General features: G+C 42.3%; 1 protein-coding gene across 1 annotated transcript in view; it reads left to right on the plus strand.

Annotated features, from left to right (window-relative positions):
* LOC146200760 (luciferin 4-monooxygenase-like) overlaps positions 1-20850 on the plus strand; it is a 73582-nt gene that overhangs the window by 22689 nt on the left and 30043 nt on the right. Inside the window, exons 2-5 of the mRNA XM_084592974.1 lie at positions 4443-4650; positions 8591-8697; positions 15376-15578; positions 18809-18980. Of these exons, the coding sequence (XP_084449100.1) occupies positions 4443-4650; positions 8591-8697; positions 15376-15578; positions 18809-18980 (690 nt within the window). The remainder of the gene's footprint in view (positions 1-4442; positions 4651-8590; positions 8698-15375; positions 15579-18808; positions 18981-20850) is intronic.

Raw genomic sequence — 20850 nt, forward strand, 5'->3', positions numbered from 1 at the left:
GTCGTGCGACTACCACTGACACATTAGAAACTACGCTCATGTTGCGTGCCACTTCCAGATATCAGGAACACTTGACGATACATTTTCTTCCTCTGTGTGACGATACAACGAAGACACCTCTAACCCGCTATCTTCCCGCACGCAAGCCCATCGCGTTCTGGAAGGTTCTGCCAGATGCATGTACAAGACCAGAAAAGGGCGCTAAAACTAAGGTGGACTATAATTGCTGTACAATTACTGTGCCGCGTTCTTTTAAAGAAATCAAGAAGCTAAATTTCATCAACATAGCAATGTAAAAAATGTTCTTTTGTTTTTTATTCAGTAGTTGCAATATTTACAACCACATGTGAAATTGCCCTTCAAACGATTGGTGTCGATAGCAATGGGTTTATGTACCCGTTTGGTTCCACGTAACGCGACCATATGATGGGTCTTGTATCCTCCGGAGAGGCTGAGACTGTTGGTACAATATTCTAGGAAACTTTGCCGAAAGTAGCTGAGCAGCTGAGTCTAACGGGGGATTAGGCACGGGGCCGAGCTGCGGCCCTACCCTCGCCGTCGCTGGCCACTGCTATCCTGTTGCGACTGCAAGCTGGCTGACGTAAACATATTCCTTCGCTGGGACGATAACATTAAGCGAGTATCATGTGCGTTGTCTAATTTCGCGCCTTCAGAACGCTTTGCCACTGAGGAAGGGCGCTCCGCAAAGCATCACTATCTTAACGCTCTTTTTCGGCTTTCACTGTGAATCTGCACTCCTCGTAAGACTGCCTTCGCATTTACTGTAAGTACAGTGCTCCCGTAGTTGCAACGAATTGACAAATATATGCTTTTATGCTCCTTTGGTTTGTCCGGAAAGTAAGGGGGGGGGGGGGGGAGTTAACTCCAAAAATCCGATGCGCTTTTCCTGCCGGTTTTAGTCGTCTGTTACGTTTCCTCTGACACTCTGTTAAGCTGAAGAAGAGAAAAATAAAATTTTCAGCTGTTTCAAATGCCCCTCTTGTTTCATGCCATATTTCCCGCTATTTGGTGACGTAAGTACACAGAGTGCGTAGTGTTTCCCGTGTTGGCAATTACGTTCGTGCGTAATCTGTGGTCAATCTTTTCGTTTAACCAGCAAGAAAAATGTCATTCTCATCCCTAAAACATACGTCGTCCATTTTTTCATTAAATAGAGCTGTTGTTTCGTATTATGCGGGAACACTATGCGACGGACTTAAATGCAATATGTTCCGGAAATGAAAAAAAAAAACGGACACGTAGCATTTGGACTGCGAATTACTTTTACGTTGCTCGTGATTTCCTAGGAATTTGATTGGTAGTTTAGTACCTGCTGGGCAGACTGGTGTATGGTAAGTCGGTAAATAAGATGTCGGAATGGAACCTTCAAGCGCAACGTAAGATCGAGCTCGCAAACCTTAGGCTTCCGCGTTTGCTGAAATCTCTAGCCGCAAAAAAGTGAAGCTTCAGAGGCAGTTTCAGCATGCCGAAGAAAAAACTGTGCGTAAGCCCCCTGCGCAATAGCAAGGCGCTCTTAGGGGTAATATGCTAGGGAGCATTTACATCACTGATTCGCCATTGCCAAATATTTTTGAGGCAGTGGCAATCTCTGCTCAGATTTCCGGCTTTTACTTTTGCATTGCAATTAAAGAATGCATTCTGTGGGTAGACAAGCGGTGGCAAATGCGACACTGGCGGGTTCACCTATTACGTTAACAGAAACAGCCGCACTTGGAACGGCGAAATTGCCTCATTTTTGCTTCTTTCTACCGCAATGAAGCGTCATCATCGAAGAGTAAGAATGGCGGGAAAACCACACTGCAGTTTCTATTGTCTCCTATCTCCCTGCGCTAATATTTCAAACGCGTCAAAAACAACCACTTTACAAATCGCTACATCTGTAGATGCTGTGTAATGGTATTCAACATGCAAGGCACTCTAACGAAGAGTGCGGCGTCACAGCACCAGCCCAAAGACTGCTGTCTTCCTGGCCGATCAGCTGGCACGCACACTGGAAGCTCGAACTGTCTTGTTCGAACGAGATTGTGCTCCTCTCCACGATCGTTGTGTGTGTGCGTATATATATATATATATACCGGGTGTCCCAGCAAACTTGAACCAAGAGTTACAAAATAATATATTTTAGGTAGGTCAATAAAACCGGTTGCATACAACTGGCACTCGCCTTGCGCACTACAGGAATTTTTTTGTTTTGCGAAAACTTAATTAGCTAATTATGTTCATTTTTCTAATTTATGAAATATTTATCTTAGACCAGAAATGTGAATTGGAAAGTTGTAGAGCACTTTCAGACACCCCCATTTCATTAATTGCGATAAAGAAAATCTCACGTGTATCTTTTTTTCCGGGCTCAGAGGAAAGCCCGCGAAATGCAAATAATACCACGTGACTAGTGCATTTGTGCGCCGCGACTGTGGTGCACTCAGTCGTGGGTTGAGCGAACGAAATTAGCTGCGGCCGTGTCTTCTTGGCCCTGTTAAAGCGGCAGGCCGATATGCCTGCGATGGCTTCCTTGCCCGCGTCAGACAGTCGGCCCACGTGACGATGCAGTAGCAGCGAGAGCGGCGAGCCGACCCCATCGACATTCTAACAAGGCCTTTGCATCACCTTCTCTCTCATCAGCGAACGTCACGACAAACGGATGAGCGATAAGGTATCAGCCACTGAATCTGCGCATACAGGCTTGGGTAAAGGGGCGAGATGAAATCATGTGACTCGACTAAAATTAGCGCTGCACCTTCATTTGCCGGTTCTTTATCGCCATCCGCCTGTCGTGATGTAGGCTGCTGCGATGCGCAGGCCTTGCCAAAATCGCGGTGGCGACGGGCGAGCTCGAGCTCGCTCGAACCATCGCCAACATTTCTGCCTGCCGCTGCAACGGGACCATCGGGTCACGGCTGCAGGTGATTTCTTTCGATTATACCACGACTGAGAGCACCAAATCGCGGCGCACAAATGCGCTAGTCTCGTGGTATTATTTGTATTTCGCGGGTTTTCTTCTGAGCCCGGAAAAAAAGATACACGTGAGACTTTCTGTATAGCAATTAATGGAATGGGGGTTTCTGAAGGTGCTCTACAACTTTCCAATTCACATTTTTGGTCTAAAGCCGATATTTAATAAATTAGAGAAATTAACATAATTAGCTAATTAAGTAATTACCAAACAAAAAATTGGCTGTAGTGCGCAAACAGGCTGGCCGTTGTATGCAATTGGTTTCACTGACCTACCTCAAATATATTATTTTGTAGACTTGGTTCAAGTTAGCTGGGACACCCGGTATGTATGAAGGAAAGAAGCCAACAGTCGGCGAGGCCAAGGAAAGCATTGGGGATTCTGTTTTATGTCTTTTTTTATTTTTACTTGGATAATCACAGAAATGCGTAATGCAATCTGATTAGGGGAAAGATAATTAAACACAAAGTAGAAGAAAAAAAAACGTGCCGATGATGGGGACCAAACCCACGACCTCCGAATATCGCGTCCGGTTCTCTTCCAACTGAGCTACATCGGCCGCTGTCCCCCCTGCTACTTTCTCGGGTATTAATGTTGTATGTATATGAACTTTGAGAGTGTTCACCAGCGCCACCCCCAACCATAGCGGCGGGCGTGGAACGTCCTGCGTTACCGCCAGCGTCACGTAGAACGTGATCAAGAGCGAGGGCGAAAGCTGTGCTAGAACCCTCTTACTCTACCTATGGCTTCAAGACTGCCAGAACCGAGACCCCCGTAAGCTACAAGCAGATAAATGAAGGGGAAATGAGGGTGCTCGTAATAATACGTGAAGGAAAGAAGCCAACAGTCGGCGAGGCCGAAGAAAGCATTGGGGATTATGTTTTATGTCTTTTTTTTTAATTTTTACTTGGATAATCACAGAAATGAGTAATGCAATCTGCTTAGGGAAAAGATATTTAAACACAAAGTAGAAGAAAAAACAATGTGCCGATGGTGGGGACCGAACTCCCACCATCGCAGAGTGGGGCCTCTTTCCCGTAAGCAGATTGCATTACTCATTTCTGTGATTATCCAAGTAAAAATTAAAAAGAAGAGACATAAAACATAATACCCAATGCTTTCCTTGGCCTCGCCGACTGTTGGCTTCTTTCCTTCATGTATTATTACGAGCACCCTCATTTCCCTTTCATTTATTTATATATATATATATATATATATATATATATATATATATATATATATATATATATATATATATATATATATATATATATATATATATATGAATAATATGTCAATTAAACAAAGCAGAAATGGACGTGGTTAATGGTTCCTAAACTATTTGCTTTTGCTACACGTTTGGATAAGCGGGGATATGATTTTATTATATACTATTACCTGGCATTCTACGAACGCATTTGTGTGTGTGTGAGAGAGAGAAAGAGAAACAGGTGCTCTCCTTTCGCAGGTGGACGCCAAATCGAACAGACGGCATACTTTCGGGCAATTGCTCGACGCTTCGCGCCGGGTGGCAGCCGGACTACGGAGGCTTGGCCTGAGCACGGGAGATGTGGTGGCGTTCCACTGTGGCAACAGCTCAGAGCTGGTGGTTGCACTCTGCGGAACATTCTTCTCTGGTGGGACTGCCGCCCTCATTAAAACTATCCTTACCCGAGGTTTGTCGCATCTTCAGCCTTTGCGCGCACATCTTACTAGGGCACCGCTTTTCGTTTCAGAGAGCTACAAAGAGAATGAAAAGATTCTTATAATCCATTTCACGACCATTGGCTTTGGGTTATGCGCTGTTGACCTCAGATTCTATATGTTCCTTTAAAGATAAATCTACGTATTTTCTGTTATTCCTACAACTACTACTGCTGCTACTACTACTACATTGATTACTACCTGGCACCTCTGCGCTTTACGTGTAACAAACTGGATGCCAAGAGAAGGAAAGCGTAGCAATGTTCGGGAGAAAGTCAGGTGGGCGGATAAGGTAAGAAGTTCGCATGGGTTACGAGGGTGCAGCTAGCACAAGACTGGGTTAACCGAAGTGGGAGAGTCATTCGCCCTGCAGCGCGTATAGTGCAGCGGCTGATGATGATGATTGCGAAGTTTCTGTGCACAAAGAAGAGATGGTTTAAGGTAAATTTTATGTCAAGCTATAGCCTGAATTGCTTCAGGATGGTAAACCTCAAAACCAAACTAAATCATCAATTTTAAATTAAGAAGCAGCGGCAAATATTATTTTAGAACAATGAGCTTTCGTTGCTCTTCATATGACTTCATGTTTGAAACAATATAAGATTTTTTTCTTTCTTTCTGTTCAGTATAATTGCAAAGATGTGAGGCTGAAATAGTGTTCAACATTGTCCTCTGAACGTTTTTACGCAAAAAAAGAATTACGTTTTGAAATGTTGCTGTAGGGGACGCTGACAAAATTTAAGGTTGTTAAACGAAGCAGGCATCAAAAAGATGTGGCAAATTTTGCAAGAACTTTTCTTAGATTCAGGACTACAGTAGGAATCAAGACACTAGAAACAAAAATACTAGTCAACACCTTGATTTTGACTGATTTTGGAAGATTTTTACAAGATAATTATTTTGTGTGAAAATTGAGTATATCTTTTCTTTATAATTATACCCACTGGCAGGCACTGCGCAACTGTGACATTAGTGCAGAATATATATGCGTTGCCTATTAATCCTGTCGCCATATACTCGAGGGCGCTTTATAAGATAAAATAAGTGCGGCTGCGTCACTTGGTGTTAGTGAAAATATATAGCAAGAGACATGATTTCATAAGTTTCTCGCATACCTTTTTGAGGACCCGTGGCTCTCAGGAAAGCCACCTTTGCGTCTCTGTGAACGTGTTGTAGCGGCAGTTAGTGGTGAACTTCGCGGAATTTTGTGCCATGCGGAGGCAGACAGAACCTCAAATCTGGCGGTATTGTCTAAAACGTGAAATTTTACGCTCGTGTTCTTGGCCTTCCGTTTTTTCAACTAGCCTGGCTCAATCGTTCTACGTGTAAACCTTTAATGCCATGAAAAAGAACTGAATAAGGGTAAATGGGGTACGCCTAAGTTCGCAGATGAGCCAACGTTTCGACAAGTGGACTTGTCTTCGTCTGGGCATGCGCAGACGAAGACAAGTCCACTTGTCGAAACGTTGGCTCACCTGCGAACTTAAGCGTACCCCATTTTGCCCTTGTTCAGTTCTTTTTCATACCGTGCAAACCTTCTTCCTTTCGTTCTACCTGAATCCTTTAATGTCATATATCGAAGTGTACCGAAGCGCTTTTCCCCATTTGTTGACACAGTTGTCTCAAGTATTTGAATACTTTGTGATTCCATCATGAACTATTGCAATCCTGTTTATTCCCAACGTCAATAAATTCTCCCTTTAGCATTACTGCCATTATCACTGCGATTTTGGAAGCCAGTTGTCTTTTGAATTCTTCTATTGTCGATCTTAGCTCCTGCCTTACTTTACTATCGTCATAATATTTCTACCTTTGGCACATACGTCTTCGGTTTTAATCCCATAAAAGTATAAATCTTCAAGATTGACCTTGTTGCCTCACCTTCCGTGGAGAAGCCAATGGTGTCCGGTAAATATTTGCGGTTTAAAATAGCGAGGAAATTATTTTTCAGCCAATAAAATTGTTTTCTTGTGATAGGAAAGTTTCAGGAAGTTATTTTTGCTGCTTTATAATAATAAGCTTTGTCATAAAACCATTATTACTTGCGCGAGATTTTGTTTCTCTATGTCCACTCAAATCTGTACATGCTGAATTGCAAACTGGTTTAGAGCAGCCTAAATTCTCTTATTTATCTTCGACTCTTGATGTGCACAAACTGGCGCCAGAGGGCGTTTTCGAAAGGAATAACAAAGGGATCAGCAGCGAAGTCACAATTGGGCAATGCCTGCCATTGCGTCTCTCCCCCCACCCCCCCCCCCCCCCCCCTATTATGGATCCTAAAAATAATTTCTCCGCTCAAACAATGTTTACTACAACCCCGCTGGGGTGGCGCAGTGATTACGGCATTCGACTGCTGTGCCTAAGGATGCGGAATCGAATCCCGGCCTCGGCGGCCACTTTTCGATGGAGGCGAAAAGCTAGGCGCCCGGCCGGTGCTGTGCGATGTCAATGCACATTAAGGAACCCCAGTTGGTCGAAATTTCCGGAGTCCTCCACTACGGCGTCTCTCATAGCCTGAGTCGCTTTGGAACGATAAACCCCACAAATCAAACCAAGCAATGTTTACTCCACAAACTCTTCCATACTAGAAGCTACGAAGTTAAAATGTGTGATGTGTAACCTCCCGTATTGTGAAGCGAAAGCTTCACCGGTGTAGCTGCGGCGCGTTTCGAGTACGCCGCCGTTTGACCTTCAGCCGACTTTCAGCCTCATGGCTAGCTCGCACTAGGTAGCTAGCACGGCATGCTCGTCGCCCGGTTCTTCTTCACACGCGGAACAAGCGGCGCTCCATTCTTCTGCTTCTTCATCACAGATCTGGCAAACTTCATTCGTACAGGTCTCCGCGGGGTGCCGCGCGTGACGTCATCACTTAGACTGCGCATACGTGGTGCCTTTGCGCTTCTGTGCCGCAGCTGAGGATATAGGCCGAGTAGCAGGCGCTAGCTTGCGAAGATGTACATACACGCTGAAGATTGCGGCGTTTCTAGTGCTCTGCCATGAATGGGGCAATAAACCATTGGGCAATAAGCGCTCACTCCTAGCATCTACCCATCCAGGCGACAGCGCTCGCTGTCAGGAAGCGGCACGTGGGAAAACTGAAGCAGAGAGAGCTAAACGAATGATGGAAATTCCCCGAACGCCTGAAAAGAAAGTCTTGCTAAGCGATGACACAAAGTGGCTGAGAAGAAGGTGTGACAATATAAACCGGGAAACAACTTGGTTTAATTCACGACTACTACTGCTTTCGCTTTGAATATCCTGGCTTATCGGAATTAAGGTACTACCAATATTTTTGTTTGCAGGTTACTGACTACATGTTTAGGCAGAAATCTCATCAAAAAGCCATTTTCGAAAAGTTCACAATATAACATAACGCTTTAAAACGCTTCATGTTTAAAAAAGGAAGATACTTAACATAAACTACTCTTATACGTACAAATAGTAAAATTGTTTTTGTATCAACCAAATGACTTGCAAAGTGCGAGTCATTAGGGGCTCAATCATGTTTAGATGGTGACAAAATCTCACAACTGCTATTTTTTTGTCGGCCAACCACAAAATAAGATTTTGATGATGATCGAAGAAACTGCAATGAAGACCAGGGCGACAGGAAGTTACTCAACCGCTATTTGCGAGAGCCGAGGCTAGGAGGCATTCTCGGAAACGTTCAAGTTTCTAGCAATCTTATGTGAAATTTGTGGTCGAAGCCTCTGGTAATAATACTCAACAACTCAGTGAAATATTTTGGCGTCAAAATTAATTAATGTATACTTCGAGCAGCATTGACCTCTTCTCTTCCCTTTAAAAATCGAGCAAGCTATTTGATTAGCGCAATTAAAAATAAATTCTTGTTATTGGACGTCGTAGTGGACTGCACTGGAAATGAGCTACATACACCCCTTTTTTTTTCAGGAGAAACTTATCACCAGCTTTCAGATGTCGGTCCCAAGTTCGTCTTCTGCGATCAAGAAGGCATCAAAAAAATTGAAGACGTTTGCAAAGAAGTTCCTTCGGTAGAGGTAAAGAGGCTTGCGTTTACGGACAGTTAAAGATTTGGGCTCCTTTAGGACCACGTAAATGCAGTTCGCTTGTGTGCACTGAAGCCTTGTTCAGTGCTCAACTAATACAAAGGGGATGCAAGATCAATATGATATTCTATGGTCTTTGTAGAAAAAATTACAGCCAATGTCATCAGTTCAGTCGTTGTGAATACGAATGGTTTTATACCCTCTACTCTTCATTCTAGATTATGGGACGTCAAGAAGGGTAGAGCCCATGACGAGGTTGAGTAGCAGTTATCTTTTGCTGTTCTTTTTTTTTCATAGGCGGTAAAGGTCAACGTGAACAGTGCGAACCATTTTTTCTTTCCATTGCTCCGGTGGTGTTTCTCAGTGTCTTGCCCAAAGTGTTTAAATAAGCCAATGAAGTTTTACTTGGCGTTCTGTTCATATTATGCTCTCAACGCAGTATATAGTTAGAAGTATTGAGAGCGCTCAGATTTAACCTCCCTATCGTTTTGCAAGTAGCAGAAAGCTTGCGGTCTAACGCGTTTCATTGCACATCGGCGTTTTAAAATCTGTATAAATGAGGCTTACCGGCGATATTTCTACCAGTACATGAAGCAAGTTTTAAGCATTTCAAATCTAGTAACCATGGTCAGCGACCATTAGAGCGAATCGACTTTGCAAAGAGTGTGGATTGCTGGGCAGGCTGATTAACTTTTCTTCAGGGTTCATCATTGTAAGCGGCAAGGTGATACACCTCCCACTATTATACACTCAAAAACAGACTGGTCAGCAAGCGTAATGGTGAATCAACTTTGCGAAGAGTGTGAATTGCTGGGCAGGTTGTATACTATTCTTCTGGGACCATCATTGTAAACGGCGAGGTGATATACCTCAAAATATTGTAGGCTCCAAAACAAAGGTTATCGGTATAATACAACATTCACTGCAGTTTGCACGCCCAAAACTGATACGCTGCAGATGAATAACCTCTTTCACAAAGGTAGTACTAGGCTACCATTGAGACCTGCAAAAAATGAAAACGCAGTGGCTAGATTCAGGGAAAAACATTAAAGCAGATCATCGCGGTTGACAAGTCAGCATCGGTTTTCACTCAAGAGTGCACTGGAGACGGTGTACGGAAGGAATAGAGACCATGAAAAAGCCCGGACCCTGAAATAAAGTACATATTTCTGTAAAAATGGGACTGTTTTTGATCTTAACAAGATAGAGAGTGACTGGAAGGCCATTATATCTTCCGAGTTATCTTTAGACCTACCTTTCACTCTTCTCTGAACACTGGAAGCAGGATATATGGCTTAACGCAATCAAAAACAAAGTATTTTCTCAGATGTTTATGTATTACAGACAGAAACGCGTGAGCTATTATCTTAATTTTCAATTGTCAGGTGTGTGTGTGTGTTTGTTTCATGTATGTGAATGTTGATGCGATGTATGGTGACTCGGAATGGCTTTATCGCTATTAAGCCTCCAGTGTGTCCAGCGCCATAGGTCTTTAAGCCGCCTCGCTTTTATTCCGGTGGGCCTTCGATATTGTTAAGGAGCGCTGCTTTGTTTTGCGGCTGTAGAAAACGTCCCTTCCCCAACTTTGAAAGGAGGCATGCTGTCTTCACCAAGCACTGAGCTTTCAGCGTACCAGAACGTGTGATTAACGCAATTTGTGTCGCATTTGGAATCGTCTTGCTTGAAACAATTTGTATGTTACGTTGTTGCCTGCCGAAAAGAAAACATAGAGTGAAGTATGCATATTATTCGGAAAGGAAGAAATATCAACAGGAACGGGAAGTGACTGCATAAAACGTGAAGCTGCCTTCTTGAAGCTATTTTAAAAGAAGGCTGCTCATCCCATCGCCATCGCAAAGAAATTTATGTTCGCACTGTCAGGAAAACAATACCATATCAGCGATACCCTATGTAGCGTTTGCTGAAGAGAAACATATGTCTCACATGATCTCAAGATGTGTGCCAAGCTTTTGCTGATCACTTCAGCTCTTGTTTTGCGCGCCATGATAAACCAACTGCTATTATCACTTCTGAAGACAACGCTGACTGTTTGGCTTATGATAATGTTACCGATAATGAGGTTCTTTTGGCCATTCAGAACCTTAAGCCAAAACTTTCAACAGGAGTTGATGAAATTCCCAGCTTCGTAATCTAAGGATGCGCTAACATTTTTGGCCCTGTTTTAGCGCATTTGTTTAACTTATCATTGCGAACTGGTGTTTTTTCTTGTCATTGAAAATTGTCAGTAGTTGTTCCTGTATTCAGGTCTGGCGATGCTTGTGACGTGAACAACTTTCGACCTGTGTCACTAATTTGGTCTTTTGCGAAAGTTTTTGATATGGTTATGTACTAACGCATGGGCTCATACTTCAAGCAGGAGATCTCAATTCTGCAGCATGGTTTTTTAAAAGGTCGATCTGTGGAAACGAATTTATGCAGCTTTCTTGATTATGCTGGCCTACATGTATTTAATCGCGGTCAGGTAGACGCAGTCTACTTTGACACGACTAAAGCTTTCGATACGGTTTCCCATGAGGTACTTCTAATGAAAATGGAAAAATACGGACTTTGCCCCATGTACTGTAGGTGGCTCAAAAGCTATCTTGGCAGCAGCCGTAACATGGTCCGATTTTCCGGCTGTCTGTCCAACGAGTTTCTATCATCTTCGGGAATGCCTCAAGGCTCCAACTTAGGACCGTTGTTGTTTTTAGTGTTTCTTAATGATTTGCCGTTACATGTCAAGAACTCCAGAATTTTGCTCTTCGCAGATCATTTCAAATTATTCCGTAATATTGCAGAAATTGAGGACTGCCGCCAATTGCAAGCTGACATTGCAACGTAGAGAAATGGTGTTTGTTGAATCGCTTAAAGTTGAATATTAAGAAGACTTCCGTCTTGTCTCTAACTAGGAAACGCGACGCAGTTGTGTTTCATTATACACTTTTGGCGAATCATATTTCTTGTGTGGCCCATGTACGAGACCTTGGTGTTGTTGCTGATTCAAGGCTTGATTTTAGATTGCATGTAAATTCAATTGTGTTACGCGCATTGAGACATATCGGTCTTATCTCTAGACTAACAAAAACATTTCAACGGTACGAATGTTTACGCACACTATACTGTGCCCTTGTGTGACAGCGTCTTGAGTTCGCGTCAGTAGCCTGGAATAACGTATCTGCCACCTATTGCGCAAAAATTGAAAATGTCCAGCGTAAGTTCGTACGCATCTTTTATTATAGATATATTGGACGCCGCCGTTTCTACGACTACGATTCTCTCTTGGCAGACCTCAATATGTGTACTCTTGGCGACAGGCGACTCATACGTGACATGCAGTTTCTGCAAAAAAGTGTGCGCTGCTTCATTACCTGTGATACCTTACTGATGTCACTGAATTTTCGTGTGCCACATGCAAAGGCTGCAAAATGTTTTGACACATTTTATCCAGATTTGCAAGCCAACTGTCCAATGACTCGTATACAAATCTTGTATAACAAAACGTTTATTGACAGGGACATATTTACCTAATTGTTGTTTTCATGCCTGGTTTTAAATGTTATTAAGTGTCCTGATGTATCTGACCTAGTTTGCGCTCCGTTAGGCCACTCGACTGTTGAGGCACACTCAAATAAACATTATCTATCTATCTATCTATCTATCTATCTATCTATCTATCTATCTATCTATCTATCTATCTATCTATCTATCTATCTATCTATCTATCTATCTATCTATCTATCTATCTATCTATCTATCTATCTATCTATCTATCTATCTATCTATCTATCTATCTATCTATCTATCTATCTATCTATCTATCTATCTATCTATCTATCTATCTATCTATCTATCTATCTATCTATCTATCTATCTATCTATCTATCTATCTATCTATCTATCTATCTATCTATCTATCTATCTATCTATCTATCTATCTATCTATCTATCTATCTATCTATCTATCTATCTATCTATCTATCTATCTATCTATCTATCTATCTATCTATCTATCTATCTATCTATCTATCTATCTATCTATCTATCTATCTATCTATCTATCTATCTATCTATCTATCTATCTATCTATCTATCTATCTATCTATCTATCTATCTATCTATCTATCTATCTATCTATCTATCTATCTATCTATCTATCTATCTATCTATCTATCTATCTATCTATCTATCTATCTATCTATCTATCTATCTATCTATCTATCTATCTATCTATCTATCTATCTATCTATCTATCTATCTATCTATCTATCTATCTATCTATCTATCTATCTATCTATCTATCTATCTATCTATCTATCTATCTATCTATCTATCTATCTATCTATCTATCTATCTATCTATCTATCTATCTATCTATCTATCTATCTATCTATCTATCTATCTATCTATCTATCTATCTATCTATCTATCTATCTATCTATCTATCTATCTATCTATCTATCTATCTATCTATCTATCTATCTATCTATCTATCTATCTATCTATCTATCTATCTATCTATCTATCTATCTATCTATCTATCTATCTATCTATCTATCTATCTATCTATCTATCTATGATTAAAAAATCAATACATAAACATGCATTCCAATGCTTTGTGGTCAGTCAACGCTCTAAAAAGACCGCGTGTTGTTAAGTGCGCTTCCGCTTTGCCCACTCTTTGAGTATCTAGAACCCCGATGCCTTTTTATCAATCTTAAAATTGGTTTCACAAACCATTTCAGTGCTTTTGAATTCTACAACACAAAGTTGCTCTTTAATATCTCGAGCTAGATGTTAGGTAACTGATAAGCCGTAAGTAAATATATATTTCTTCCTGCCAACGTGAATATGATGTGGGTCTTTCTGAATAATGTGTCTGCAAAGAGCTCATTGTCCTATCTTTCACGGAAGCTTATTTCTTTTTCAAACCAATAAAAAACAGGTGATTCTCAAGGATGATTTCGTAAAAAGTTAGCGCTACATAAAAGACATGGACACAGGAAGAAATAGACAGGACGGACGCAGACTCAAACTAATTTTATTGAAGCAGATGCATCCCACAGTTGTATACAATCAGCGAATGAGAGCGAATGCATGTAGAAATTTCTTGCTAGACTAAGAAGAGCAGATTGCATTTTATCATCTATTCAATAATCAGTATTAGCTGTCTCGTAGGTAGAGGGAGATGTGGTACTGATGCACGCATCACCTCATTAATAAAAACCCTTCCGACAAGTTCGCGCGAAAGGAGCGACACGTGCATTTATTTATTTATTTAATAAATAAATAAATAAATAAATAAATAAATAAATAAATAAATAACTTGTTAAGAAACCATGCTTCACCAACTAGCCCAGCAACATGTTTTCTCGAGCGAGTTCTCAGGGATATTGTGAAAATAAATTGATCAAGTGAGTGATTTCCATCATCTGTCTACAGTGTACTCGTATATAAAAATGTTGCCTCTTCAAAGAAAAATGAATATTTTATGTAAGCAATATTCGTACTGTGAAAAATACCTTTTAGTGCGAACTTGATAAACAGAAAAGCTTAGAAAACATTAACCCTAAGTGCGGAAAATGTGATTTATTGTTTCTTTTATATCTTATGAATATTTAAATGCTTATTCAGTTGCGGAACTATTCGCAAGGCTCTGGGTTGCCCCTCAACGAATCAAGATTAGAATTTGACTAAAGGGGACTTCCTGCTAAAACCAGTCGGAACTAGCATGTTGTGTGTTTTTCAAAGTTCGGGGCCATGCGTATTTTTCTGCATTTCACACAAGAGAATAAATCCCCTCAGTTCAGAAATAAAGAAGAAATAAGTCGAAATTGGACGCAAAGTTTTCTGACTCCCTTCTAAGTGCCATTCTCACGTCGTCAATAAGGTACAAGCCGAGATTCAATCGCGCCGAATAGTTGTTCTACTTCTGCGTCAGGTGTTCTCGGCGATAAGGTTTTACACCCTGCTGAATCGAGATAAAACAGCAAAACACATACTAAGCCCGTGTAACAACTCAACAGCTAGCAGAAAATGAAATACCCTCGCCTTGAGTCAGTCATTGCAGTTCCTTGCTGACCGTCTCCTGACTCGCCATCACAGCTGCTGCAAGGGCTTGTTAGGACTTCTTCAGACTTTTCGTCACAGCTGTCATAAAGTAATATGCAGCAGAAGCAACTGAATGTGACTAGCACTGATTTTTCAGCGTACCAGAACGCATGATTAACGCAATTTCTGTAGCATTTGGATTCGTCTTGCTTGAAACAATCTGTATATTACGTCGTCGCCTGCCGAAAAGAATACATATAGAGAAATATGTTTATTATCTGGAAGGGCAGAAATATCAACAGGAAAAGCAAGTGAACTGCATAAAACGTTAAGCTGCCTTTGCGAAGCTGTTTCATGAGAAGGCTACTCGTCACATCACCATCGCAGAGAAATGTGTGTTCGGCACTGTCAGGGAAACAACACCGTGTCAGCGATATCCTATGTGATGTTTGCTGAAGAGAAGCATGTCTCTCATAATTACAAAAACACTACATAAACATGCATTCTAATGCTTCGTGGCCAGTCAACCCTCTAAAAAGGCCGTTTTATGAAAGCAAAACAAAAAATAGACCCAAGTGTCTTCACACATTATTTAAATACAGTGCTTGTTTCTTTCTGCAGGCTGTTATCCTTACCACGGGCACCTATGAAGATATGCTCACTCTGTCGGAATTGAAGGAATCAACTGCGGACCATATTCCAACTCCCGTGGATTTGAAACCAGATGCAGTGTTAGCTATGATCTACTCAAGTGGCTCCACAGGGCTTCCGAAGGGCGTACAGATCAGCCACCGCAATTTGATCGCCCAAGTTTTACTCTTTAGGTAAGATCCTATCTCCTTTTTCCGCCAGCATATATCCACGCTAACATCTGGTACTTGTTCTTACCCGTGGCACACGTAACGCTGTTGCGGTCCAAAGTGTGAATATGGTCAACGGCTTTTAATCTTACTTTGAAAAACAGGGGGAACAGACAGCATAAAATTTTCATTTCGGAGTAAGCACCACGCATCGCTTTTTCAATACGTGACACTGTTCAACGACACATAGGAAAAATTCAAAGCTAGTAATGGGCTTTTTGATATGGCAGCCTTGGCGTCTTTGGGGGAGAGAGCACTGATAGGGGACTGAATTGGTTTGACAGTCGCAAGGCTGCGAAAGTTAAGACCATAAATTACGGAAGGAGTAAGAATCCCAGATTTCAGGAAATAAAATAATAATTTTTGACTACCAGGTCATCGCATGCTCGCCATCCTATTTGCCAATGGTGTTTCGGAAAAATATTATCTAGTAGTATTGTCCTATTGTAAACACTGCTGTCTGTCGTTTCGTATATTACGATAAAAGATTAAGTATCCATTCTAGATGAAGTATGAAAATTTAACTCGCCTCTAGAGCCCATTCAACATGTACAGGACCAGAAGCAGCAGTGTTCCTTACACTAATGCTGCTTTAGGATTAAGCTTATTACATTAATATACAAAGATGACTACGTAAAATTCGTGGGCCCTCGGGATATTTGTGAATAGCATTAGATTTTTTACGCGCTTTCGGCTTTCAGTAGCGTAGCGGAATGGCGGTTTCGATTTGACTGCGGGGGGGGGGGGGGGGAGGGGGGTTGACATAGCTGTAATCATTTTAGTTTAAGATCTCGTTCGAACAGTAACAGATACCTCATTTCAGTCGTTCCGGCGCCGTTCGGCATCGTCATTGCGACGTTTGGCGAGACGGATTTCAGAATCTTCCGAGGTCCCGGCGGCACATTTCTCTCGACCTACTTCCCTTCTCCTCTATGCGGCAGTCTGTCGGCGAGCTCCGTCCGCTAGGTGAACGGGTTCGGCCCATAGTCCTCGCAACCTTTGAGACGCAGACAGTTCACGAGGCATCGCCTGGATCATCCATGGCGATTGCTGCCTTTAAATTTGCCTTTGGTGTTGGCACCGTCGAAGCGGCAGCGGAAGTTATCTAAACAGAGTGAGCTCCAGCATAACTGCGGATAAGTAACATCATGGTTGTCATGTAATTAGGCGCAGGTGAACGAGCTGGTTACTGCAGCGAAGACTGAGTGACATCATAGCTGCCACGTGGGTTCTCTCTCTACAAGGACAAACACACACACACACGGCGCGCAGGGCTCAAAAGCTACGGTTGGAAGCAGTAAAATCTTTCGCTTTGAAAATATTTTCGTAAAAATTTATTCAGTGTAGGAGAATAGCCCCTGATGGCCCATGTTTACTGATTATATGCGCATGAATTCAAAGCAAGACAAAGCTAGGAAATATTAAGTATCGCATCGCCTTTAGTTTTCTAATGACGAGTATGAAAGTTACTCTACATTTATGGGCTAAGTGTTGACGCTAATATTGAAAAATAGAGAGCTTCCGAATTCCGTTCGCGGCAAAGATCTGTCATGCTGTTACTTTCGCTGCTAAAGGGAAGTGGGGGCTGGAACACCGGTGAATATTTATGGATGGTCACTACTGGCGATACTCCGCTGCGTGCTTTACTTCTGGCACAGTGACCCCACCAGCGCGCAGCGCACTCTTGCACCACAGAGGACTTGATGACGCCACAAAAAAATGTTTGGTAATGGTGCTACTTTCCGCAAGTGGTGTGATTATATATGTGACTTGCAGGAAGATGGTGTTCTTGGTCGAGGTTGGTACTGTCACCACTGTTGCTACCAAATCAGTGGTTGAGTCGAACAGTGACTTATTTTAAGGACATGTTTAGTTAGAATACTGGTTAAGCCAAGACTGAACTGCTTTAAACGCATTTGTAAGAGGCTTTGAAAGCCACTGGGGTTTCACAAGGACACTCCCTTTAGCACAGGCTGCACGTGACATAATTTATAAGGCTTTAATTCATCGTGAAACACGGGAAACATTTTGCGAATAAGGAAGTCCGTGTGTTCCCCGCGGATGAGATATGGGCTGAACACTTTTCGTATACGAAACAAATTCTGGCTCTCTGTTCTAACGCAGCGTTGGCATGGCCTTATCTACGATTACCGAGCCATTTGTTGTTTAAAAGAGTGTATATATGGAGGAAACAAGTTCCCAGTACCTATCTCATTCATTAAGATGTAAAAAAAGCGCTTCGATTCGACGCAGTCATTGCCGACGAGGGTGAGGAGGTATGACCGTAGACGTGCCAGTGACGAATAATGGTTAAGAGAACACCGACAGAGCAGGCGCTGTATTGCAGCTGGCCCACACTCGGCAAGCGTTTTTCAGAAAAAGCTACTGCTTGCTGTACTCAATGTACGAAACAATTTTTTTACGCCAACCCTCTCATGCTATGCCACTACAGTCTCAAAGAGCAGAAAATATGCTGTTTCTATTTTCTGGCTAACCTGAGCATTATCCTACGCTAGAAGCGCACAGGTGTTTAACGCGATGGCCACTGCGAAAAAGTTGAGTGTCGCAAAGGAACCACGCTAATTTGAGCAGCCTGTCCCCCAGCGCTCACGGAAGGCATTAATGACAACTTATTCGGCAAGTAATAAAGGGCTACAGCTTGAATACACATGCGCAAGCCGCAATCAGTTTTTCTTTGTATGTATCCCCTTAGTGTGCGCCGTGTTACTCCATACCATGGTTTAAACAGTTTGATTGTGTCGCATCGAATGTGCAACTCCAGACTTAATATGATCCAGACCTTTTCTGCATTTCGTAATTGCGGTAGACCAAAGTAGTTGGAGGTGCATAGAAGTGTAAATTTTAATCTACTTTTATGAATGTTTAGCATAGCAAAGTAAGGATCCTCTTCCTCTGTGCAAGCTGTTAGTTTTTCTACTGTGGGGCCAAAACTCACGTTTTAAAAAACACTGTCAGCTTTCGACCAATAGTAATTATTTGTTAAATAAATGTTTTAACAAGGCATATTGAAGTAATATGAAAATACTTAGCTACTTTGTAATGGGAAACGTAAATACGCCCTGACGACAAAGACTTCCTTTAAGTTCATTACAGGTTTTGTGTGGCTGATGGTAATGAGTGCTTAGTTCTTCTCGAGTACTCATTTTTGTTTTATATACTGTCTTCTCACGTAGGCATTTGGACGACTCAATTTTTCAAAAAGGGGACATATGCTTAGGCTCTGCTGCTCTTTGCCACGTTGGTGGATTTTGGATAAACTTCGGTTTTCTCGGTAATGCGAACACGGTAGTTTATGTGGACACTTCGGACATTGAAGTAATCCTGCCTGCCATCGAAAAGCACAAGGCAAGTAAAAGTGTTTTTACGTAGTTTGGTCCGAGTTCCATATGGCCGTGAAATGAAATGCGCGAGCATACCTTCATCAGCACATGTCTAGGCATGTGTCAATACGAAAAAGTTATTTCGTCGCAGCGTCCAGATGCTCGAATTTCCCCGACCTGGAGGGAGGGAGGGGGGGGGGGTGCGTGTACACTACATTATTTGGTAACAGTATATAGGAACAGGACTCAGGGGCACAGCTGCAATGAATAATTTTACGGCAACACGCATGCCTTCCTTTTTAGGCCGATAGCAAATTTCACATCGCGAGAGAGAAACTTTTGACGCTTTCATGACTAGTCGTACTACTGTATTTTTTACACAACGTCGTCAATCACTAGTATTGTTAGGTTTGTTCGGTGTTTCATTCCGCAATCATCCAGTAGCCAAGCAGTTAAAAGTACATTTACTTAATTGTGAAACAATTTTTTCTACAATGATCAAGCTTGCATTCGTTGTTTTTGTAGTTTTACGAATAAAATATCCAGGGACAAATTGAGTGCTATCCATTGTGAATGTTTATGCTTGCTCTGTCGTGGACTGTTACAGAAATGGGCATAGCTTTTAATAATTGAAGCTAATTGAGAACAACTGGCCGCTTTCTCTGGTTTGTTGTCGTCACAGTCGGGGCCGCTGTTCACCTCGTACAACCAGTGTCTAAGCGAAGCTCTTAGTGGCTGTTCTTATGGTCAGAGTCGAGCACGTCTTATCAAGAGTTACGGCGCTGGATGGTAATTGAAGGAAAAGAGAAAGAGGAAACAGAGAAAGCATAGTGAGGAAAACGAAGTATTTGGCTAGCTGACATTATAGTGCCTAGAATATACTGGATGGGCAGCCTCCTCAATCCAGGAAGCCGTGGACCCGAGCCATTTCCCGAGTCAGGATGACCAGATTACGCTGATCATCCAGGATAGGGCTTGACAGCTGAGTCTGCCACTGCTGTTCAAATAAGCCACGGTGGTTATAGCACCATTTGGTCCCTTGCATTCCTGCACCATATGTTGTAGGGTGTTTGGTATGTTGCAAAATGCGCATTCATATCTGTAGGTGGTGGGCGAGATTGTAAGTAGTAAGGTGCCGTGGACGTAGCGGTTGGCTTTGATTTTTTGGAGGGCGACTACTTCTTCTCTAGTTAGTTTCTTGAGGGTGGGGAATATTTTCTTCTGTCAAGTCTGTAATGCCGGAGGATGTCCGTATGTTTCTTGGAGTACTTCCTGTGTTCTCCGAAATCTCTCTGGAAAGGCTGCCCAGTTAGCATATCCTCGGGCTAAGGCGTTGGCGGCCTCGTTTCCTTCCAAGTGAGTGTGTCCCGGAGTCCAGATGATGTAGGTGTCTGGGAGGTGGTGAGTTGTGATGCGACGGAGGATTTGAAGTGCTCTTCTGGAAATTCTTCCCTTTTGATAGTTTCTGCATGCAGACTGTGAATCAGTGATAAGGACGACATGTTCTTTGCTCGTCGAGATAGCTAAGGCAATCGCGGCCTCTTCGGCTGCTTCAGTGTCATTTGTTGGAATAGCTTCAAAGATCTTTTCGGTAAATTAGGAATCCAGGACGCTAATGAAGTGGGTATGTCTTCTCTGGTATTTTGCTGCATCAGTGTATCTCGTTTCTGGATTTGTTCCGTGCGCATTGCTCAGGTCCCGAACTCTTGCTGGCGCCTGTCTTTGTTGTATGTAAGATGCATATTTTGCGGCGTGGGGGCTACGGTGATGTATAAGCAGATTTTGTCCGGGAAGCGCTGCTTTGTGTTCTTTTTGTTCTAAGTCTTCTCTGTATCCTAGCTTTTTTAGGGTTACACGTCCAGTTTCTGCTAGTTTTACGCGTTCTATTTGTTTAC

This window comes from Amblyomma maculatum, chromosome 2 (genome assembly GCF_055883805.1).
Source record: "Amblyomma maculatum isolate TAMU_Amacu chromosome 2, ASM5588380v1, whole genome shotgun sequence".
NCBI classification, from domain to species: domain Eukaryota; kingdom Metazoa; phylum Arthropoda; class Arachnida; order Ixodida; family Ixodidae; genus Amblyomma; species Amblyomma maculatum.